At 34.7% G+C, this 25,288-nt stretch overlaps 1 protein-coding gene across 4 annotated transcripts in view; it reads left to right on the forward strand.

Annotated features, from left to right (window-relative positions):
- CIA30 (complex I intermediate-associated protein 30) overlaps positions 1–24,954 on the forward strand; it is a 38,671-nt gene extending 13,717 nt beyond the window's left edge. For 3 of the 4 annotated variants that reach the window (XM_081730478.1, XM_081730479.1, XM_081730480.1), the window contains exons 2-5: positions 5,845–6,226; positions 15,386–15,603; positions 19,195–19,380; positions 24,651–24,954. In XM_081730478.1, coding sequence (XP_081586604.1) covers positions 5,878–6,226; positions 15,386–15,603; positions 19,195–19,380; positions 24,651–24,875 — 978 coding nt within the window. In that variant the 5' untranslated portion in view covers positions 5,845–5,877 and the 3' untranslated portion in view covers positions 24,876–24,954. The remainder of the gene's footprint in view (positions 1–5,844; positions 6,227–15,385; positions 15,604–19,194; positions 19,381–24,650) is intronic. The other variant, XM_081730481.1, reaches the window with a different exon arrangement.
- Positions 24,955–25,288: the final 334 nt, after the last annotated feature.

Below are 25,288 nucleotides of genomic sequence, written 5' to 3' on the forward strand. Positions count from 1 at the left end.
AGTTTATTAAGAATACAGAAGAAAAAACAAAAATTCGAAATTCGCAATCAAATCAAGTGTCATCGTAAGACTTCTTTTAGAGACTGTTTTAAAACTTACGTGTCATCGTAAGACAGATTTTGTTATCTAATAACTCGAAATATATGAGGAATATAAAACTAGATTGCTGCAAATGCGTTTAAGAACTTACCAGTAGGAATGTCAAAGTCAAGAAATTACCTAGCACCAAATTATATAGAAACTAAATTTTTCTTTTTTTTTTGGGGGGGGGGGGCAGGTAGCCTACTAGTGGTAGAAGAAAATTATGATGAATTGTGTTGGTAAAGGTAGAAAGAGGGGACCCCGTTAGTAAACTAGATTCCAGTTTACACGTAATTTTGACGTAACTTTAGTTGGGGTCGACTAGTACTCTAGTCGTCCCCGTCCCCCCCAATTTTAGCATGCCAGAGACGCCTATGCATCATATAATGTACACTCATGTCCAAAATTATTGTCGCATGTCTATAAATATGTTGTTGTAGGAATATAATTTGATAACGAATTCTCCCGGTATTTCTTATAATGTTAGCATGTGTATAATCAGCAAAGACATGTATGTGGTAAATTTCATGTCAAAAGAGCAGTAAATAAGAACAATAAAACGAAAATAAAACTTTCTTGTCCATTAGCAACATTTTGTTTTACTCACTCTAATTTTCGTATTTATAATTCTTTTCCTATGAAATTTACCACAAATATACATTTCCCGATTATACACATAGTATCAGTATTAAAAGTACCCCGCAAAATCATTATCAAATTATATTCTTACAAGAAGACAGTTATAGACATGCGACAATAATTTTGGACATGAGTGTACATCGTTAGTTGTCTTCATTTTTTAAGAATATAATTTGATTCCGTTTTCTTTCTACATCACTTTAAGTACAAGACTTTTTTTTTCTGCGCTAGTAACCTCACCTTACGATACGTACAAGTAAAGTGAGACATTCACCAAAAACAAACAAAAAAAAAAAAAAAGAAAGAAAGAAAGAAAGAAACGAAAAGAAATAAATAGCTGCAGGCACGTGTAATGTTAGATGCGTGGTATTCGCAAAAAAAAAAAAAAAAAAAAAAAAGGTTTTAGTATTTGTTGCCAGGGTAACTCTATTATCACTGGCATGGTACTGTGACTTATCATTTAATATTAGCAATGTCCGTTGACTAAATACTAGCCCGGTTTGTGAAATGATGTTCGGGAAGAGAAACCGAAGTCAAATAGCAGTAATAGGTGAGACAATACCAAGAATGTATCTGCAGCACACCAACAAAATGTACTCAAAATTATAGCCTATTTGTGAGGTCCTAGAAAGGATAATGACTCCAGCTTTCTGAATTTCTCGTAACCTTCTTTAGACCACCTGATTTTCTAGTCAGTAAAGTGTTTTTCCTTTGATTTTCCCTCAGTGATTTCGGTCGCTACTTTGCCACAGAACCGAGAACATTTATAAAACAAGAATGCCCTTCTGATAAGGATTGTAAACAGGGACGTACGCAGGGGGTTGGTCCTGGGGGTCCGGATCCCCCCGAAATTTCGACTTTTGTATAAATGTAGCCTAAGTTTAGGGTCAATTTTAGGAATTTTGATATAAAATACCCTCATTTTGAGTTTGGACCCCCCCCCCCCCGAAATAAATTTCTACGTACGGTACGCTACTGATTGTAAATTATGCGACCACCCCCGCCTACTTTACATTGCTTTCAAGCTCTTTACTTCTTCTTTCGCATAGGCAAAGTATCAAAATACTTATAGTCTTTACTGATGAGTGATAAACATAACAGTTATATACTTGATAAAAGAAAGACAGAACTTTTATGCTGAAGACGTCCAGTTGATAGAAAAGTCATCAACATTTAGGGTATTCGGTGCACTAAATTACAAATCAAAATCTTAAACTAACAACTTATCTAAAAATTTAATTAAAAATCTACCCAAGTAATGAATGAAAAATTAAGAAGAAAATTTTGTCAGTAGTTTCAAAATTTACAAATGACATTTAACTTTGTCCGTTCCCTCCAGGCAGCTAAATTTTCGCCTCGATTTTTCTTCCTTCTTGCTGAAAGATAAAGGCCGCTCTTCTTCCTTTTCTGAGATGGCATTTTCCTAACGATTACTTTCTTCAAAGCTGCACAAACACAGTGCGGAAGCAAAACAAAAACACACTATGCGTTCGCCCTGGAATTCGGAGATTACAAACCTACCAACAGAGGAAAGGATTCCCGAACGTGACATAAGCAGCCGATTTCGAACGAACTGAAGTCGTATTTCGCGCCTCCAAGAAGTTGAGTGAGGCAGACTGCAAGGAATAGTATCACTCCGCGCTGACGTCAGAAAGTGGGTGGGTCTATGCTTGCAGCAAACACCGCCTATGCTGGCTAGATTTTTTTTTAACGTACCATTTTCTTTTTTACGTAATAGTTTTGCTAATATGCATTCAAAATAGATTTTGATTTCAGGAACGTTTAGCAAAAGGTACACTCTACAAATCCCTGTTTTTACTTTTTCTTTTACGCAACAATTTGTTTCTCTGTTGAAGAGTAATTGATAGACAAGCTGTCAATTCGATATTTTATTAATACTTTTATTAATTAAAGTTATTTTACCATGCTTATTGGAGGAAAGAACTACAGACAACTGTTACATACAATTTAATCTATCTAACAAAAAAAAGAGCACAACGATATCTCACATGATAAGAGAATTAGAGCGAAAATAGATTACCATGGATTTAAATGGCAATAGCGAACTTGGGCAGAATGCAATAACTCCTCTTAAAAGGCTGCAGTTAATTCATGAAGCATTGGTCGAGAATGGTATTTGATGTGTTTATTATTCATGTAAAGTTGAACCATCTGACAAAATTTCAGAATTTTAAAAGATGGGGTTTTCGAGAAAATGGCGCCCAAATATGGCGATTTTTGAAAATTTTACAATTTCTCGAATTTTTTTGCGACAAAACGGTTGCACACAGAAGCGATACAATTTTTTTTTCGGTAAGCGGGTAACTAGGTCTTACCAACCGTGAAAACAGAATTTTAAAATTCGAACCGGAAGTGCTCGAAAAAAATTCGCAAACTTCAACTTTTCAGATAAATTGACGTTCATTTGTTAATTTATGTACAATCCGCGGCAAAAAACCTGCAACATGAGCATATAAGTTTATTGTGAAATGAGGAAGTCTTTTGCTCCAAAATAAATGTGCATGGGAGGAGGTCGGGGTTTATCCGGGCGTGATTCGTTCCACTTAGACGATATGTTCATTCCCTGTGCTGTTAGGCGTAGTTTCACAATAAACGTACATTCTCATGTTGCAGGTTTTTTGCCGCGGATTGTACAAAAAAATACGCATGCGCAAACCAAACTATAATAAAATATAGTTTATTTATATCCCTATGTACATACCATAACAAGAATTATAACTCTACCTGTCTCCATAGCCGAATGGTGAGGCTCCGAAGTTGACCATTTTCCATGTCTTCTACAATTTATAAATTGTACTACTACCCGTCTTTGATGTCACATTACTTGGCGGGAAATTTTATTCCGACAAAACAAGAAAATACGGGTCTCTTAAAAACATGTCTAGTTGCTATAAAAAAAAAAAAAAGTTCAACAATATCTGAGTTGCTGATGTGCATGCTCTGGCTGAATTGAAATGGAAGGCACCGTATATATATATATATATATATATATAAATATATATATATTACCTCTAATTATCATGTGTCATTTGCGGTGCCCCAGCCGGGGACGAGGTTCAAAATTAATCTTTTGAGGTGGAATCCACTTACAGCGTTGGATTTTTAAATTTTAGGGCGATCCCACATTCAGCAGAGACAGGACAGCCGAGCTGAGGTATTGTGTTTCACTTTTTTTTTTTTTTTTTTTTCGGGATATTACTTTTTGCCCCCTTACTATGAGAATGAGATCGGTTCGCATACGTTTTATCTCCTCACCTTTTAACTAGGGATTTTGAAGGCTTCATCCCTAGCAAAATCGATAAATGCATTACCTTTCTTTTTGCAGTTAATGCAAGACACTATAGAAATGTTATAAAAAGAAGAAAATGAAGCTACATTCTTTCACAACTTGAAACTTACAGCTATTAACAATATATTTACAGAGTACACGAGTTTTGTTACATGTTCCGTGGCTCACCTCTGGTGCTTGGGGTCCCGGGTTCGATCCCAACCCCCGCCAAGTGAACTTTGTGGTGGACAAACACCGTGTGCGTGGGTTTTCTCGGGGTTCTATCGTTCCCTCCCACTTTCTTCATTCCACCATTTCATTCATCACTCATAATCACCGTCTCCTTTAGCCTAACCGGCATAAGCGTGGGACGTAAAACTTAAAGATTTCATTTTCATTTCATGTTCCGTGGCTTCCGTACTGAACTCACACCCAGACACCAGTGTTCGGTTAACCGTGGCGCCTTTTATTGTTTCATTGATCAGCTAGGACAACAACAAAAAGAAAAATATAGTTGCAATTTTAGGTATGATTCGATTTTCTGCAGTTTCTTTTGACAAGTGAAATGGATGCAGTGTAGGGTTTTATAAGCATAAAGACTGTTCTAGGTTTTTCTGTGAATAAAAACTAGGAATAAGTTTAAAGCTGGAAACTAAATTATGTTCTCTTCCATTATAGTCCATAAACGGCTGTTGTCAACAAGAGAGTTATCAATTATTTGGTGTGTGATCATCACACTGGCTTCCATCATCTTTGTTTCTGGAACTAAATACAGCTGAGTTTTGTTAATTCAGACTTGGATAATTTAAACAAAAGTTTATTCCTCTTGTAAGCTGTATTGAAAAGCCGGCCTAACAGGGTTGCTTTAATGTGCAACCAATCTGTATATATACTGATTGTAGCTATAGGGTTATGAGGTGCAAGGGTGAAGGATATTTGGGTGGAGCGAGCGTTCTGAGAGTGGAGAACCAAGGGGGGCGAGTAATAACTCGAGTTTCTCAAACACTTCATCCGTGCACTTATTGTTTCGTGTCACTGAACAAGGGAGTTTAATTGCCGTAACGCACAAACAAGAATGACTGCCACCTATTAGTACCATGATTAATAATACATGGTCATCATTGGATATAGACATATCACAATTTAGAATCTAAAAGTGTTACTTAAGAGCATAGAAACCAAAACACTGAGTACAGTGAGTGTCGCTGTATAAATCATACACTTTCCAATCACACTTTTAGTTGCTAACATGTAAAAATTTCTTAATTCATTCCTTACAAACTCCCCATGTCCTAAATAGATTTTTAAAAAAACTGATGATTAAAGACAAAGTTGTTCTAGAAAAAATATCTGTTCAAATTGTTGAATTTATTAAATTATCTATAAAAAGAAAAAAAGAAGAAAAAGTTCTTCAATAACAAAGACATTCGGGCTCCTTCATACCCATCCGAAGGAACCATTTGTGATTGTTGAGAGCTTTTAACGGTATGAAACCAACAGCAGAGATGTATGCGAATATCTAGTTATGGAGTTATTTAATTGGAATATTCTGACTCAACTTTTAGTAAGTAAACTACTCACTGATGCTGCGTCTCCGGATCCTGCCCTGGCTCCTTTCATCAGTCGGAGGTTGAAAAACTAGAGTTTATATCTTCTAACAGAAACTGTAGTGTAGAGTGTAGTTGAAAACAAGCTGGTAAACTATTATTGTACTTCAAAATACAGAATTAGTTTTTATTTGTGAGTAATTCTTCCTTTAGTAACCAGTTCTATGTATTTTAATATGTTCTTTCTGATTACAAAAACAATAACAATATATGTTAATTTTACTTTAGGTGGCGGACAATGCAGATGACAGTTGACCAAAAATGGCCTTGGTCTTTAATTACAGAAGTGTCTCGAGGATAAGATTATTATGTTCAAGAGAAGCATTCTATATTAAAGAAGGCGGAATTTTATCCAAAGGAATAGATCCTCATATATCAAGATATAAAGAACCTGTTAAGTTTCTGCCTGTGCGATCATTTCATACTTCTCTATGCACTCGCATGTTTTGGGAGAAAGATGAAAAGGGAGGTTATAGGAAGGAGGAAGTAAAAACGCCGAAGATTCAGCTGATTCGTGATGGACTGAAAGAACTGAAAGAGGAAATCAAGATTTGGAAAGAAGAAGTAAAGGAAACGTTGGAAGGAGATCCTATTCTGGAGTATAGACCAGGCAAGTTGATCGTAAAAGTGTGATAGTAACAGAACAATAAACTTCATTGCAGTTTCATCAGACAGACAGTTTTCACAGAAACTTTTATTAACCTATCAACTAGACTTTTGAAATTAATGAAATTGTGAATTTTAAAAATCATGTATATATATTTTGAAAGTCGATATATAACTAAATTACTTTTTGTGCCTGAAAATGATAGGTATCTCATTGGAAGCAGGGCCGGAGGTAACCCGGACAAATGTCAGGAGACCATGAAAAATTTTAGTTCTCTTTTTACAGTCGTAATTTTTTCGAGTTTTAAATAGCCAAAGAACTGCTGTTGTGCAGGGTCGTACGTATGGAAACCTTGCCAGTGATACTTTTCCACTTAAGCTGTTTCAAGTTTTTAAATTTAAAATAATAGAATATAAATCGAAAAAAAAACAAAGATATTTTAACCCTATAACTATCATAACTCGGCTATTTTCATAAAAATAGAGTTGACAATAGTGCTGACGATCATTTGGTGAGGAGGGTTCAGAAATTTGGTGGCTCTCACAGAAAACTTGTCTAGGGGCTAATCAAATCTATGGACGGTCCTGATTGGAGAAAATCATTAGACAATATAGTTATCCCCTCTGAAATGGATTTTCACGTTACTCTCTATAAGATTAACCTATAACTGAAAAGGATGTGTTTACCAAAGCTGTACCTAGAAATCTTGTTTTAGGTATAATTTCAAGAGTTGTGCCGTTCTCTTCCTCAGTTGACCTAGAAAAAGTAGTTTATGTTGATGAATTCATATTATTAATGATATATCTTCCCCAATAATGACTGACAGCGTTTGCGTTAAAGATATTTCAGAACAGTTCGGTCGGCTGTATTATCACGATGAACCCTTCACACACAACTACTTAAAGAATTTCTAAAATGTGTGACTGTATAAATATACTATCATAAAAACTGGAAATCGTCCAATATGTACAATACGTGAACGTGAACGAGAGGGACGGGGAGAGGCGTGAACGTGAAATTTTCAAATGGGAACATAGGTCGAGTGATATCTCGTTCGAAAGAGCTTTAAAAATTGAACAATTTTTGTAGGAAACAATTTTTTATATGGGGCACCGTTTTCAAGATAGACCCCAAAATTGGTCCTGTAGGAGATAAAATTTCCAGTACTTATAAATCGGAAACGGCTAAGTAGAAAAATATGAAACAAAAAATGAAAAAGGTAAACGCAATAGACATCGTGGAATGGTGTTGTCGTGGTGCCCCAGGACCCCGTCATGGGGCCCCGGGACCAATTTTAAAATTTCAAATCTGAATATAGGTCGAGTGATACCTTGTTTGATAGATTATGGAAAACCAAACAGTAAAAAAAAATGTTTTGATTTCGGGCAAGCCTGTTGCAAAATGGCCGCCGAAAATGGTTCCACATTCAGATAGAAAGTGCAGTGTTCAAACTGAGTTTTACAGGCCAATATCCCGCGAATTATTGCATCAAATAAAAAGTGTTAAGAGTGAATGTTCAATACAGACAGTCCTAAAAATATGTCGAACACGAGGTTCCATCATCATACTGTAAGTGAATAACAAGTAAAATGTTCGGGGGCAAAATCGACCTGTAAGGGTTAACATAATAATAATAATAATAATAATAATAATAATAATAATAATAATAATAATAATAATACTACTACGAAAAATAATAATAAAACTAGTAATAATAATAATAATATGAATGAAAATAATAAGACAATGAATAATACTAATACGTATGCGCAAAGAGATGTCGTTCCTCAATCACTACAATCCTATGAGAAAGGGACAGGAAGGTACCTATTAGGCCCTACTTGTAGGCAACATCTCACCATGTGCCCAGTTAGAGTAGGGAAAGCCCGTCAACGTCATTGCCTGGGGAATGGAACCGATGGCCTTCGGAACATAGTACAACGATAACGTTGTATATTGCATTCACACAGGGGACGGGGAATGTGATTTTCATTGTTCTACTGAAAACATTTGAATGTACCTGTGTGTTGTTTGTTCATGCAGTGTGAATAGTATGGTATTAGTTTTTTTCTTGTTGAGTAGTAGTGTTCAACGTAAAATCATCATTGATGCTACATTGCCTAGCTGTTAGTGAGAGTGTTAGTGACTTAAAGGGAAGTGGCAGTGTGGATATTGTAGGTAGGGGCTGTAGTTGTGTGTTGAACGGTTCAAAAGCGTAGAAAGAACGGGTTATCAACTTTGGTGATGAGTTTTCCGTACAAGGAAACGAACACTATCGAATTAATATTATTAGTTTGGGTAGCGTTTGAATAGAGCAATGGCGGTGTTTGATCATTGTGTAGATATGTTGCTGGTGTTGGGCGAATGTAGAAGAAACTATCGTAACGCGGCACGAATGTATGCAATGCGTTATTCCCAACGCCAACAAACACCTCACATGGCATTTCTGCGATTGGAGAGACGTTTGCGGCAACATGGCAGTCTTGTTCGGGGACGAGGTATGGGTCGTTACCGCTCTGCAACCAATGAAGAACGTGTAACAGGAATATTGGCAGCAGTGCATGTAGACCCACATGTTACCACGAGACACCTCGCTCAGGCCAGTGGAGTTAGCCAAAGATCTGTAGTGCGTATTTCGCACGAGTACATGTTTCATCCGTATCATATCATCTTGCATCAGGAACTATCTGGCAATGATTTTCATGCCAGATTGCAATTTTGTCTATGGTTGGAAGGTATGGAAAACAGACAGCGCAACTTCATATCCACCATCTTGTTTAGCGATGAAGCTACATTTACAAACACAGGACACGTAAACCGACATAATATGCATTATTGGGCTAGGGAAAATCCACTATGGCAGAGACAAGTTGCTCATCAGCATCGGTGGTCTCTTAATATATGGTGTGGCATCCTTGGTAACCATATCATTGGGCCATATTTTTTTGATGGACGCCTTCCTGGTGATACCTATGCCGCATTTATCAGTGATGTACTATACCCGGAGTTGTTAGAGAATATTCCTTTCGCTGAACGTATAAGAATGTAGTATCAACATGATGGTACTCCAGCACACAACGCACTCCAGGTCAGAGCCTTATTGGACCACCGTATGGCGAATAAATGGATTGGGCGTCGAGGTCCTATTCACTGGCCACCACGATCTCCTGACCTAATCCCACTTAATTATTTCCTCTGGGGTTATGTTAAGGATCGGGTAATGTGCAACGTACCAACAACTACTGATGATATGAAGGCGCGTATCCAAGGTGTGTGTGCATCTGATGTACGAACATCCCTATGCCGCCGCTTACGGAGGTGTGTGGAGCAGGATGGAGGACATATCGAGCATCATTTGTAACATGGTAAGTGTTGAAATTATTTGCTTTACAGTGATAGAAATTACAATTTTTAACATCGCACATACCCGTAGAATTACTAAACGTTATTCTACTACTTTACAGGATATTAGGTTGTGGTAATGCTGTTGTGACAGGCTTGCCTGAAATCAAAACAACTTTTGTAGTAAGCTGTTTGGTATTTCACGATCTATCAAAGAGGTATCACTCGCCCTATGTTGCGATTTGAAAATTCCATGTACACCCCTCCATACAAAAGCGGGGCGAGGGAACTTCTTTAACACAAATTTCAGGCTTTCTGTATTGTACATTGACTCTTAACATTTTCTTATTTGATGCGTAATTCGCTTGATATTGGCGTGTAATACTCAATTTGAACACTGCACTTTCTATCTGAATGTGGAACCACTTTTGGCGGCCATTTTTAAACAGGCTTGCCCAAAATGAAAACAAATGTTATACGAAGCTGTTTGGCTTTCCACGATCTATCAAACAAGGTATCACTCAACCTATATTCCCATTTGAAATTTTGAAATTGGTCCCGGAGCCCCATGATTAGGGCCCTGGGGACACCACGACAACATCATTCCACATTGCCTATGATGTTTTCGTTTTTCATTTTTTGTTTAATCGTTTCCTACTCATACGTTTCCGATTTATAAGTACTGGAAATTTTATCTGCTACAGGACCAATTTTGGGGTCTATCTTGAAAACGGTGCCCTATATAAAAAATTGTTTTCTCCAAAAATTGTTCAATTTTTAAAACTCTTTCGAACGAGGTATCACTCGACCTATGTTCCCGTTTGAAAATTTCACGTTCACCCCCCTCCCCCCAAAATGGTGGGCGGGGGAAACCTAATGTTTGACTCATTTCTTAGGCCCCTCTGTATTGTACATTGTCTCTTAATATTTTTCTTATATGATGTATAGTTCGCGAGATATTGGCTTGTAACACTTATTTTGACTGACCCTGTATATGTTACCTTGAACTAAATTTAAAGTGGGATTCTTGGTCCTTATGTAAAGGGGCTCCTTTTAATTAGTGATGTGGTTTTGCGGATAGTTTTTATTATTTTGCTTGACAAGTTAGAAATACCCGAACTACAATCTTTAGCATCTTCTGTATGCTTCATAATCCCCGTTCCGAAGTTCCTCTTAGACAAACCAATGTAAGTTTCGTCTCATTCATATCTAGCTTGCATTACACTATAATGGACTACGTGAGCGACAAAATAGCTTATACAATTTGTGAGAGATTTTTCGATGTTTATTGCAGATTTGTGACTACAAATCTTATAGCAAATAAAATAAAAAGTTTCATACTCACCGCAAAAACCCCAGAAACTTAAGTAGTACTTTCGAGAAACACAGCCGTCATCTTAAGTTTACTTATGTCTGGAAAAGTTTTAAGGATAAAAACATGTAGGAAGATAAAAGGGATAAAAAATTATTCGAAGTAAATAGATACTTACTTCAAGAAATATACCATATAATAAGTATAGTATATGTTTATGGCGTGAAGTGTATATTTATTTCGAGTCTTCAGCCGTAAGTAGGCTGAAGATGAGGACCGTGTTCCTCGAAAGTATTACTTAATTCTTGGGATTTTTGCGGTGAGTATGAAGCTTTCTATTTTATTCTTTATATTGACTTATCACCGCTCGCAATTTGTACAATAGACTGAAAACCATATTTCTTAGCAACTCTATTCAGACAGGATGATTGTTTAAGCCCTAGGGAAAATGACATCCAACGGTAATCACACTTATTAGTGACCTTATTGTGTAAAACTTCCTTAGGTTTTCCAAAGGATCTGTTTCATAGCGATTTGTATTTCCTAATTAGAAATTATTTTCTACTGATTTTTAATATCTGCAGTTGAAATCTGTCTATAAGGTCAGTGAGAGTAATTATGAGACAGATTTCACAACTTTTCCACGCTACTCAGCTTACATTAGTTTTCAAAGCAGTTAACCTAGGCAGCAGCTTATGGTGCCAATAGAGTAAAATTTGCTACCAAGAAATTTCCTGTCATCTCATAAGTTGCTGAGTAAATGTCATGTTTGTGCTGTCTCATAATTTTCCTCCAAAGGGTAATTATGAGACATATGTTGTCCCCAGCTTTGTGTATGTGATATTGAGGTATGAAGGAATCCTATTGTGTGACAAAAAAGTCTTCGTTATTTTGTGTTTATTACATAAAGATATACAAATATTTGGCTGAGTTACAAGAAAATAACTAAGAAAGAAAGTGGATATAGTTACTGATGCTATTGTAACATTTTTTGTGAGTTGACTACTGTATAATAGGCCCATAAGCTAATATACTATATTAGATAGTTTCAGATTACAAAACAGGCTTATGAAATAAATTTAGACCAAGTTTAAGGCTATTCACTAAAAACAACTTAGGCTACTTCTATTTCTTTATGTTTTAGTATATTGATATGGAGCCTAGGTTATTTTCAACAAAATAATGTAGGTCTACAACTTTGAAAGTAACTAAGAAACAAGATTATAAACTACAGGACTATAGGACTAAACTATAGAAACAAGATTATAGGACTATACAGCTTTTTTGAAACTTAACATACTAGGATACAGAGACAGATTTCAGCATGCGTCTCATAATTACCAACCATATAAGCAAAATGAGATACAACAACAACAACAAAAATTATAACTCTGAAACTAAAGCCCAAGGGACAAATTCAACTTAATCCGTAACTGCTGACCTACAAGGCTTCCACCAACACCCTTTGGTTTCTCAGAAGTGATACTACTGCACGAGATATAAAGTTGATGATAGGATTTCAAAACTTTTTTTTTAATGTTTGTTTAAAAAAAAAAAATGGTACATCCAAACTTTTGTAAACTGAAACTTAAAAATGTAGATAGAGCATTGTGAAAGGTGTTACTAAATACCTGTGGTCTTAATTTGTATTTATCGTACAGTGGTTGAAGATCAGTGAGGGGTGTGTCATAATTACCCTCCATAGGCAGTGTTTCATAATTACCCTCACTGACCTTACACTCTTAGGAAGAAATTCAAAGTTTGAATCTGAAAATGCTTGTCTAATCATTTGCTCAAATGGCTGATATGATTTAATGTACGGCCGTGAAAATGATAACTCTTATGGAGCATAGTTTCTTTATAGAGATCATTTTCATAGTAGGTGAATGCAAATGCAAGAAGGTTTGTGGCAGTTGACAGATATCACAAGGAAAGTAACAGATTGAAATTCATATGTGATCGGAAGCCCACAAACTGTGCTTTAAACCGAGCAAAAGGAAAATAATTTCAACTTAATAGCACATTCTGAAACAAGTACGCGAAATGCTGCTGCAATGGAAGGCTTACATAAAGCAGAATATGGTGCATGTTCAACGAACAAGTTCTATATTCTGGCGTTTATACTTCAGAGAGGATTTATTATCTCCTGTAACATAAAACCTTTTATGTGCTTACATTTCCTCCCCATTCGTCATTCCATCAGATTACCCGTCTCATCATCATCGTCTCCCTTAGCCTCGGTGCATAATCGTGGAGCTTTAAATAAACAAAAGAAACAAGGAAAATACAGTTACTATTACCAATGTAATTTTCCTTGTGCTATGGCAAACGTACCCCGAATATTCTAGTAATCTGCAAAGAATCCAAAACTGCCATGTCTTCAGTATTTTTGTCCATTCAGTTGCCTTTGCTTTCTTTATCAAATTACTAGTGAATGCACTAAACAAATTATCTTTTCATTTTCTTATCATCTTCAAAGGGTTCAATCGCGTTGGTATTGTGGAAGGAATTGAATGAACCGAATGTAAACTACAGAAAATAATCAGACTGGCAACATTTCACTCAGCACTGAGGTGTTCACATGGTCTTATAACATTTTTGAGGAATATAAATTATAAGTTATGAAAGTTATACTCGTAGCTTGTAGTTTGTGAACTAGTGGAGTGGTAAGTCTTGAGAAATTATAGGTTTTGGACTCCTGGGAGTATTGAAGTGAGACTCCCCAAAGCATTGAAATAAAAAGCTAAGAGAAACCCAGACTCTAATATTTCGTAGGACAAGGTCTGTTTTTAAAAGTAATGGAGTGATGAACATTGTGTCGTAAATCTCTATAAATTTACACCTGGGTATATGCATTCATAACTTTAATTAAATATTGTATGGTTACTTCATGTGCTAGAACAAAGCAGTGCGTAAACGCTATTACTAATATTAGAGAAAATATGCTTTCCAGTAGTAAAATTATCAGAAATGTAGGTTTTTCATTATATAAATAATTCTATGTACCAAATTGCTACCAGGTGTATCTACATGGAAAAGCAAAAAGTTTCCTAATTGTTGGCAGAAAATGGTTGGAAATGAAGCACATGCCGAGTTAGGCAGCAGTTGCCAGGCAAAATAGTTTGTGGGATTAAGAAACAAACAAAAGAATATAAATAAATGACGTTAGGAATAGAGGATGCTAAGATTCGAGATTTATATAAATTGTAATTAAGAAAAATGTTAAGATCATAAAAATAATCAGAAGAAAGATTACTGAGTAAAATAAGATTACCCATGATAGTAAGTGTTTTAATAGTCTAAGATATATAACAATTAAGCACAACACATCTCAAACCCTTAATTAAGATCATAGTGACTTACTATATATTACCTATATTATAAAGTAATATTCATGAAAAGATTTGAAGGTATAATTCTAATTGTATTAAACTATAAATAATGGGTTCTGTATAAAATATAGTTTATTCATGACCATTATATTTTGATATCAGGTGATAGTTTACGTATATTATTTCCATTCCGTCAAGAAAGATTCTTTTCTAACCTCATATAAAGGTAAAGTACAGTGATGAATGTCTGCTCGAAACACCAACGCTTCTCTTAGTTGTCTTTTAGGTTCTCAATAACACAGACCACTCCATTATCCACACAATATACTAGTAAATATTTGCCTTAAAATTTTCAACAACAATACCATGCACTCTTTGACATTTTATTGAATCGGGAAATTAAACGCCACAATGGGCTTTGAAGATGAAAGACCCCAGCCTACTTTTCGGAAAGTAGATCACAGAAAATACATGAAACTTATCTCTCTTACCTCTATACCTACCTTTTATGTTCTACTATTTTTTCATAGTTGTTTCTAACTTTTGTTAAAGAGGATGATAAATGATGCATCTAGTTGTTCCATAGCATTGGTTCAGAAATATTATATTTGTTGTTTCTATAAAAAGAAAGGTTTACTTCGTAGACTACGTAATTCATTTTTCTTCTTTTTACACGGCATTATGGGTTCAGCATTTAATTAAAAAAGATCTGTGTATGACACATTCAAAACAATTTGTCTTTAGACAATCTGCAGGATGACAAAGTTGCTACTTTTTTCTTTCTTAGAATATATTTGTCATTACTTTTTCTGTACTGTCTCTTTTATCGTCCTAATCTTGGTTGTGATCACACACACAAATCTTGTTCACGGAAAATAGTAAAATACATACTACTATTAATAAAATTAATAATTCCTTTGTTGCTGAAAATGCGATACAAAATTTATAAATTGGATTCAAATTTTAATTTGTTTAGCAATTTGCTACGCAAAGAATAAAATCTAAGAAACAAAAAAGAAACATTGTTATACACTGTAAGAATTCAGCATTGCGAGAATTCGAGGTTATGTTTGTTATGTAAAGTGTACTATGCAATATGTTAACTTGCTTTTTAAAGTAGTAAATTTTTATTTATTTATATATTTATTTTAGTTTTTTTTTTCATTTTTTTCATAGGAGAGATCGATATGCTGTGGCAATTTGGTCCACCGGAAATTTTGGATAAATGGGTTGTGTCATGCGATAGTGATCACAATGAAGGCTTTAGCTCATGTGAGTTTGTGATCAGTCCTGTTGGGAAAGCACTCTTCCATGGCAATCTGTGCACACGTGTGCCTAGGGATGGAAAGGTTAAAAATGCTGGATATTGTAACATAAAATCCAAAAGAGTGCGAGTAAGTCTGTTATACTTTTCTTTTCTGGAATGACTGTCAATAATGTATACAGAGCAATACTTTGATCAGTATGAGGAAAGAAAATTAGTTTCTAATATCTTACTTATAGTGTATAAAAGCTTGTTAGTATTTTTTAAACAGATTATTTTTAAGGCAAATTATGTTTATACTTATATATAAAAATTGAAGGACTGAGTCTTAAGAGAAAAATTGAAGGGTTGTAAATGAGCACTTTCAAAATAGTATGTAGAATACAAGATGTATCACATAATAATTGAAAACCTAGCCCTCCAACACCATTGATCGCAATTAACAAGTAAATTTCAGGAATTAATTTACACATATACTTTATCAAAATATTTGTCGCGCAAAGCCCTTTCGAGTGACATTATAGCTTTGCTATTTAAAATTCTTGACTTACCCTTCTAGTGAAATTTGGTTAGTCTAAAAATATAATCTCAAATTAATGAAGTATGGGTTTCAGCTTTTTTCACAGATATCGATTGTGTCTGACATATAAGGGTGGTTCCAATGATTCTGCACCCGCTATATATATAAAATATCGCGTATTTAGATATCCAAAGAATTTTATGGTGGATTTCCACATGATCAGCGAACGAATCACGAATTGTGTGTCTCAGTTCATTGTCGAATACAAGCTTCTTAGAAGCTAAAGGTGGATAAACATTGCATTAGTGGCATTTTATTAAAGTGTTTCCATTATTTTGGTATTTATCTTTATACAAATTCAATACAATTTTCGTATTTCATCTAGTTTTGCTGTTAAAATAAGGTATAGTTTTGAGTGCGTTAATTCTCACATATATTGGTTTGCCATAATTTTCGCTTCACATTTTGAGCGATCTGATGACTTTTTTTCTGAAGGATAAAGGTGATGTATAAAACAAATTACAAGGACACAAGTCGAATAAAACAAAAATACCGCATTTGACTCCTTTCCCATTGAATTTTTGAAAACTCATGTACAAAATAGCTTAAATGAAGGGTAAGTTTCTGTTTTTGAGCTTTAAAGGCGAACTTTTACAACCATAATATTTAGTTTTGATCTATGAGATATTTTCTTGTTATGTATCCAAATCTGTGAGGAAGGTTGTTGCTTGAAACTACAACATATATAATTCCGTGTGACATGCAAACCCGTACCCCGGTGGACCAGTCTTAATTTTCCTTCTTCCTTTTAGAAAATTCTATAAAATGGAAAAGGAACCACCTGATTAAAACCATCTTAGCACAAGTAGACTTCCATACGTCGTGTAATGTAGTCAACTGTTGGGAATGAGTCTTGTATGGAATAAGGCGCGTTCGGAATGAGGCTCTTGAGACTGGTATCGTTATGTTACGGAATAATGGTACATGCCATTTTGTGATTAGGCTTGGCCAGGTGTTAGTCGGTGAAAATGTGCCAAATTAAGTTGTAGGTATATTCAAGGTTGATTCGTAAATTAGGAAACTATTATGTTGTTTTAGTAGTGTACTCTTGGAATATAGGTACACTTATGGTGGATAATAAGTAAGAATAGTTTCTAGCGTAGTTCTAGACGTTCCCCAAATTTTCTGTTGAATGACTTACATCAACATACACTCTCCTAAAATTATTCAAAATTTCCATTCATTTAATACACAAACTTTTAAGCTAATTTTTGAACAAATTTAATAGACCAAATTGTGGGAAAGGATCTAGGCTACTATTTTCTGAAATGGTTAAATCCTTTAAAAATTTCGGGCAATAAACAGTTTATTGCTAACAAAATATATAAATAATAGTAACAGAAACTTATCTCAAAAATAGGAACAATATATATACAATTAACGATAATGTAAATACTCGAAGCCTTGCTAAAGAACAATTTCCAAAGATTTTTTTTTCATAAGTAATTTAACAATAGGGGAAGGCGTTGTACCTTTGAACACCTGTGCTTTTCTCCAATTCAGAGTTATCTAGGTGCAGTGATTAAAATGTAATTTTACTTAATACAAACTTAGAATGGGATTCTCATTTCAAAGAAACTACATAAATCCCATTTTCCTTTAACAGGCTCCTCTGTTAGGAAGTACTACATAACACTTATATATCTTACGGCAAACAGGCCGGGCAACTTGAGGCTAGCGAAGTAGGAGCCTTGGCTATTACGTCATCCAACCACTCGCGCAGCTGGTCTAAACGTAAGCTCACTGACGTAGTCACCGAACTCTATCTAGGTTGCCACCTGTTATCTTGGAAAACATTGAAAGGGAGTTTCATTTACAAAACGGTTTTACAATTATAATAATCGTAACAAGCTTGTGGAGTAATTTTGCTATTTACTTTAAAGTATAGGAAGTTGTACTGAGCTGTCTGATAGATTCACAGATGGAGTGTTAAAATGGCCACTATAAGATATGTGACATTTAGTTATTGTATTAATAGGGTCCATATTTAATATAAATAAAGCTTTTTACTCACGTTAGTACCCACAAGTAAAAATAGCACTCTTGACCTTAGACGTTTCACTGGCAGTTTGTCATCATCAGAACAAATTCTTTACTGATTTATCGACAATATAATTCTGGTACGTTTGTTTCCATAAAGAATTGCACTGATGAAAATGACAAATCGTAATTGAAAAGTCCATGGTAAAAGTATCATTGTTACTTGTGAGTGATTGCTTGAGCCTTGTTTGTATGTTTGAGACTGTTGGTGAGACTGAGATTTGATCTGGTGTAACTATAATTCGTGATTTTCGAAATATGATTAACATAGTAACTACAGTAACTTTTCAGTAGCTGTTAATTCCGTTACTAAACTCCATTTATCGAAGTTAGTTGAATGCGACGGAAAACTCAGAATGTTCGTTTAAATTTTCTATTAATATGCTAGATATAAAGAAGATGCTTTGAGAAATTTTCGTAGATATATTCTTCCACTAAGCGCTTTAAAATCGATCTTAGCGTGGAGCCTACATGCATTTAGAAGCTATGAATAAGTAAAATTATTAAATGTAAGAAAATCTAACAAAATTCAAATAAACACCAAAGAAATGAAACTATTTTCCAAAATCTGTTTGAGCCACTAATTTTATGAGTAGAAACAACTAAGCAAGTAATTGCCGCAAAAAAGTGATTTTCTCCTCTTTGTAAAATAGTTTAGGGAGAACCTAAAGCAATATCCATTTACCGAAGATCTTGGCGCTAATTGATTACGTGATCATTCTTTTCAGTCTAACTATTACTAATACACCAATCTGTTTAGAGGTTACAGCTTTTCGAAATTGTCCCTAATAAAAGTTCTAGTACATATAAGCCTTTGTTTATAATTAGAGCCTCCTTGTTCTGTTCGATGTAAGTATTTATCTTGCAATTTTTCTTTTCAACTCAATCTTTTTCTCACACCGTGTGCGTGGGTTTTCTCGGGGTTCTCCCGTTTCCTCCCACTTTCTTCATTCCACCATTTCATTTATTACTCATCATCACCGTCTCCTTTAGTCTAACCGGCATAACCGTGGGACGTAAAACTTAAAGATTTCATTTCATTTTTTCAATCTTTTTCTCCGTGGATATGTAGAAATCTAAATCTTCTTTCTATTCCCTTAGAAATCATTCAAGAGAGATTCTTATTATGATTGGCGTCAATATACTCATCTTGTGATGCGTGTCAGGGGTGACGGCCGATCCTATATGCTGAATCTGACAACAATGGGATACTTTGATGTGTTATGGTATGATATATACAATTATGCGCTTTTCACAAGAGGTGGACCCTATTGGCAAACAACAAGGGTATGTACTTTAATATACATATATATATGAGATACATACATATATTTATGCTCCCTCCCATAATTGTATCCTCATCTGAACTTTGTGATGGATTTTGAAATGTAATTTTCTATCTATTATAATTAAAGCAGTACTAAAAGTAAAATAGAACTTTCAGATAATACTTAATGTACTATGGTTTCCAAGTATTATTTTAGTAATTTTTTTAAGGTACGATGACTTTCCAAACTATGGGAATCAAATGTTGAAAGCGGACATGGATAAGAGCAGAGATAGAACCTATTTTTGGGACGCTTTTTCTTACTGCTTTTTGCTCAATAGAATAAGATTAAAGTAAAAATGAAACGTACTTTTGGAATTCTGAAGCCATTGAATACCAATTGTTTCAATGTTTTACTTTTCACTGTATAGGAATCCAATATTGAAACTGAGATGATTATCAGTGCTGATAAGGGTGAAGATCTGTAATGATAAGGGTGAAGATAGAACTAACTGTTTTTGAGACTTCGAATTTATATATATATATATATATATTAAATTCCCTTGCTCTTACCCGCTTTTGGTCTGTGAGATTCCAATATTAAAATTAAAAGATGTTAAATCTGTCACTTCTGGTTTCAGTATTACCTGTTTTTCAGACTTTTAATCTATATATTTCGAATGGGGCATAAAAGGACAGAACGAAGATACACGTTGGAAAGCTTATGTCATAGGACGTGTAATGGCCTTACTAAAGAGAGGGTGGATGAAGGAGGCCCTCATGGGGAACAAGAAAACACAGGCAACCGGTCAACATTGGTTTATAATTGTATGAGCAACAGTTACACAAACTTTACAATATACATAGTACAGGTCTCGCAAATTATCTGGATATTTAGCAACATTCGAAGTAATCTCCAAGTTCATCGAGAGTCCGTTACCAGCAATTAAGAAGGCGTTAAATACCATCTGCTTTATATGAAGCACTAACGTGAGTCACCTCGCATTAAAATGCTGTAACAATGTCTGGTTTGTTAGCAAAACGTTTTCTACGCAATAGCTATTTCACTTTGGGAATCAGATCATAATCGTATGGACTAAGTAGGAGAATATGACGGATGTGGAAGAACTTGTATCTCCATCCGCACATTGTTCGCTCTCCGTGACCTCCATTCCCGACACTGTCGCTCACCTACTGAACTTCGAAGCATGCTCAGACATGCAGCTCTACTCGCATACACCATATACTCACTCGACATTACATGCCGTAAGCTTTGCAACGTGTATCTTCGATCTGTCCTATTATGCCCCATTCGAAAGAAAAAATAGTTGCCATTACTTATGATACCCTCGTACATGTAAATTTCACTATTTTTACCGTTTTTATTCTATGAGTATTCAGTATTGAATTAGAACTGGTTAAGTGTTCCATTTTCGTTTCCAATTGAGCAATAAGGGCGGAGATGAAACCTCCTGTAGCGACGCTGAAATTATATTAGGGAAACGTTTCTCGGCATCTTATGTTTTTGGATTATGGAAATTATTCTTGAAATCTAACCCCGTGTCGAAATGCACACTCGAAACACACTTATTTCTGTCATCTAGTGTGCTAGGAAAGTTAAAAGTTGTTGTTAACTTCAACTGAGGTTTAATATCTTCAGGTGCAAAACTAGGTTCCTGTCACATATATATTATCGAGCTTTGTTTTACAGTAAATAATTGGTTTATAATACAGTAATTTTCAAGTAAAAGGTGATGAATATGATGAATGAAGATGTAAGATGAATTTTGGATCCTTTTCAGATTAGAGTTTGCTAAGGCATGAGCTCATAATGCTTAGTATGCGAAGATGTATATTAAGTTAGTGTACTTGTGTACTGAACATGGCCGTTGGGCATGGCAGAAACAACTTATAACTTGTAAATAAACGAAAAAAAAAAAAAAAAACCTTATCGTTCATATTTAATGTTGAGATGAATATTTTGTGAGATGATGATATAACAATTTTCTTAGTAAATACGTAAACTAGTAATTCGATAATTAATATATCAAAATGTTACAAATATATAAATGGAAAATAAATCTAAAATTTTATGAATATACAATGAATTTAAAATGTATCGTAACATCCAATAATGCTATTATGATACTTTTTTTCTTTATTTATTTAAAAATGACATAGCTTGACTGTGGTAACCAGACTGTCGATACTGCATTCTACTTAAAGGTTTCTGTAATTCCTGAATCTTTAAATTTCCAAGCTTTCGACTCTCTCCTGGAGTCTTGGTCACGGAGGTTAAAAATAGGAAGAACAGAAACATCAAGGAATAAAAAGGAAGGAACTTACCAAGGGGAAGAGCTGTGTGGAAAACACGTTGTCAGTTGCGTCAGCGAAATATAAACAACAGTTTAGCTGACGCACGTGACCAAGACTCCACCTCCGTGACCAAGGCTTGGAAATTTAAAGATTCAGGAATTACGGAAACCTGTAAGTAGAATGATAGTTACAATTCCTGAGCGTGGTTTTGCAATATCGATACTGCAGTTTACATGTAAATTACAGACGTCAATGGCGTGCGTATATAATTAATAAGCATAATGATACTTTGTAGATGAACACTATTGCATGATTCGTACAGCTTAAGAATACGGGAACAAGTTTATATAATAGTAATATTCACATTTCTTCGTAGAAAATAGTATTCTCATACCTTGTAGGCTCTTCTTTTGTGGGTACATATCGATACTACACCTGGAACTGGCACCACCAGAATCAAACGTACAAAAATTACAATTTTTTCACTAATTATTTCCTAATGCAGTGGTTCCCAGCCTTGTTTATCTGGCGTCTCTCGTCGTAAATCCTCCACATATTTCAGGTCCCCTTCCTGCGATTCCAGATGCAGCATTAAATTATGAAGTCTTTAATAATAATAATAAATCTAATACAGAGTGGCCCAAACGTGGGTATACAGTCCTGTATGTTTTATATATGTAGATGTTTATACGTACTTTTGGGCCACTCTGTATATACATATGTATGTATGTTCCAGCATTATTATATATATATAATTTTAGTGCAATTTAAGAATATGGGGAACACTTATGGTAAAGTCTGCTGATTCACAAATAAAGAATAATATCTAAGAAGTATGCCATACCTCTAACTGAAGTAGTAGGACAGAAATAACATAATTAATTTAAACGTCATTACTACGAAAACTATTGTTCGAAATGCAATTGCACACAATAAAACTCTCTTATAAAGTTTACACTTCCCAAAGTATTTTAAAGTCACATTCGCTGCAAATAACGCTCTCCTTAGCGCCTTCCATGATCTATCCCTTTTTCTACTTGCCTACCCTCTTTCACTACAAACTTGGTAAATTATTTTTTGGTCACAATGATTATAAACAGGAGCTAAACCAGCGACTTCGGGGTCCTAACTCTCACTGCTACTTTCTCCTAGTGGCTTGTAAAACATCTCCTACCACGGGGATATCCAGTGAAAATGGAAAGTCAGCAATAGGTTGGTAGTTCTTAGGTTAGTAGGAGTTGATTTTTCACATAAACAATATCCGTGTATATAGTCATTATCTTTATGCTGCTCTTTTGTTATTCTGCATGTGGAAGACAAAACGATAAAATATTCTAGACGTGCAGATCGAGTTTAACCTCTGAAATCGTTAACGGATATTTAGAAGAGAAAAAAAATACATTTATAATTATGATGTGATGCCCCATATTGTTAATATTCACGGGTAGTTTTATCTATTTAATACCCATAACCAGAAAAATCATTCGTTTTCTGTCTAGAAACTCCTCAGGAAACATTGCAGCATATTGTTTGGATCAGCGCACCTACTTATATATATATATATATATATATATATATATATATATATATATATATATATATATATATATATATATATATATATATATATATATATATATATATATATATATATATATATATATAAATGTTTCATATTCTACCACGGCGAAGGGCTGCAACATAGTGCGTATCACAAGTTAATTTGAGAAAGTGTTCACCGTAAATAAGTGTTCACTCCAATTGCATACTTTGAGCGTACATACTCGAGATATGCACTTAGCACTTGCGTTCACAATCTTAGTTTCAATAAGGGGATAAAAGTGGAGAAAGGACCTATTTTTGTACGCTGAATCGATATCAGAAAACAGTTCTCGCTATCGATTGCATACCGTCTTCTCTCAATGGCGATCTATGTTGAAACCGGTTTCATTTTCAATACAGGGATTAGGCAGGATATTGAAACTGTTCTTGGGACGCTAAATCCATTTCTTACACTTTTTTTTTTTTGTTCTGAATCCAGATATATATATATATATATATATATATATATATATATATATATATATATATATATATATATATATATATATATATATATATATATATATATATATATATGTCGACGGACGGACAAACAGACATAATTCTGTAAGATTGGTAGCATAGTTTGGAAGTCGAAATAGTAGTTTGATAGCATTTAAATTAGTTGGTGATGTTCCTGCAGTATTTATCCGTGATCTCCAAAACAAATCTTAAGGGGCCGCGGTGGGTCAGTGTTAGAGCGTTCACCTCTGATGCATGGGGTCCGGGGTTCGATCCCGGCTCCCGCCAAGTGAACTTTGTGGTGGAAAAGCACCGTGTGCATGGGTTTTTTCGGGGTTCTCCCGTTTCTTCCCACTTCATTCCACCATTTCATTCATTTCTCATCATCACCGTCTCTTTTAGCCTAGCCAGCATAACCATGGGACGTAAAACGCAAGGATTTCATTTCATTTTTTCGAAAACAAATCTACGTACATAGTTCCCAGAAGTTTCTTGGATAAGAAAGTTTCATACATACACAGTATATACGTTATCTGCAGGTCTTTCTTTCTTTCTTTTTTTTTCGGTAATTTTCTGTAAGCTGTGTATCCTACTCCCTAATGGCACTGAACGTAATGAAAATGAATGAAAAAAAATGGACAAATACGTACGATTGTGTCACAGTTGGTCATAGTAAACACTGTACCATAATGTTATGATGGAAGAATGAGTTTAATATCGTTATGAGTTTAATATTATTTTTTCCTGGCTCTTTAGGATGACGTCATCTCATCAAAGTGTTTTCTCTTTTTTTTAAAAAAAAAAAAGTTACGAACAGAAACACATTGAAAAAATTGACACGTAAATACCTTTTATTTCGACCAATTTTCTTCTATGTATTATATTGAGCTGGAATCTGTTTTCCTTCCAGATTCCGTTTTCGAAATTTTTTCTCAGTAGCAAAGGCCGTGTTCAGGACAGACAGCACCCAATTCCTTTGGATCGTGTGACCAACGTGGGAATAACTGTAGGTGACAAGATAGATGGACCCTTCAGTTTAGAAATCGACTATATAGGTTTGGAATATGATCCTTCACATACCGAAGAATTTGCTTATGAAATGTATCGTGTTCCAAAATACATTGCTGGTACTTGAAGGTATTATGTAAATAGATCTTGTATATACTGTACGTCTCAGTAGTTTTAATTATTTAATAAAATATTATATATTATCATTGTACTTCTTTTTCTACCATTGATTCAGTTTTTACCCTTACACCTTCTTTAGTGTCTATTAATATATATATATATATATATATATATATATATATGTGTGTGTGTGTGTGTGTGTGTGTGTATTGGACGCCGGTGTCGGTTGTTATGAATACTTATTACTTTTACCTTAACATTCCCATAATGAATAAATAGTATTTCACACTTGTGTGAGTCAATCGTCTTATTATGCAGATATATATCGATATTACTAAGCTTATTTTATATTTGTTGGAAAGGCCTAAACTCTTATTTGTGGAATAGTGAAGACCCCGTTGATCACCCTGATGTCTGGCC

Source organism: Thermobia domestica, chromosome 11 (genome assembly GCF_964235325.1).
Source record: "Thermobia domestica chromosome 11, izTheDome1.hap1.1, whole genome shotgun sequence".
NCBI classification, from domain to species: domain Eukaryota; kingdom Metazoa; phylum Arthropoda; class Insecta; order Zygentoma; family Lepismatidae; genus Thermobia; species Thermobia domestica.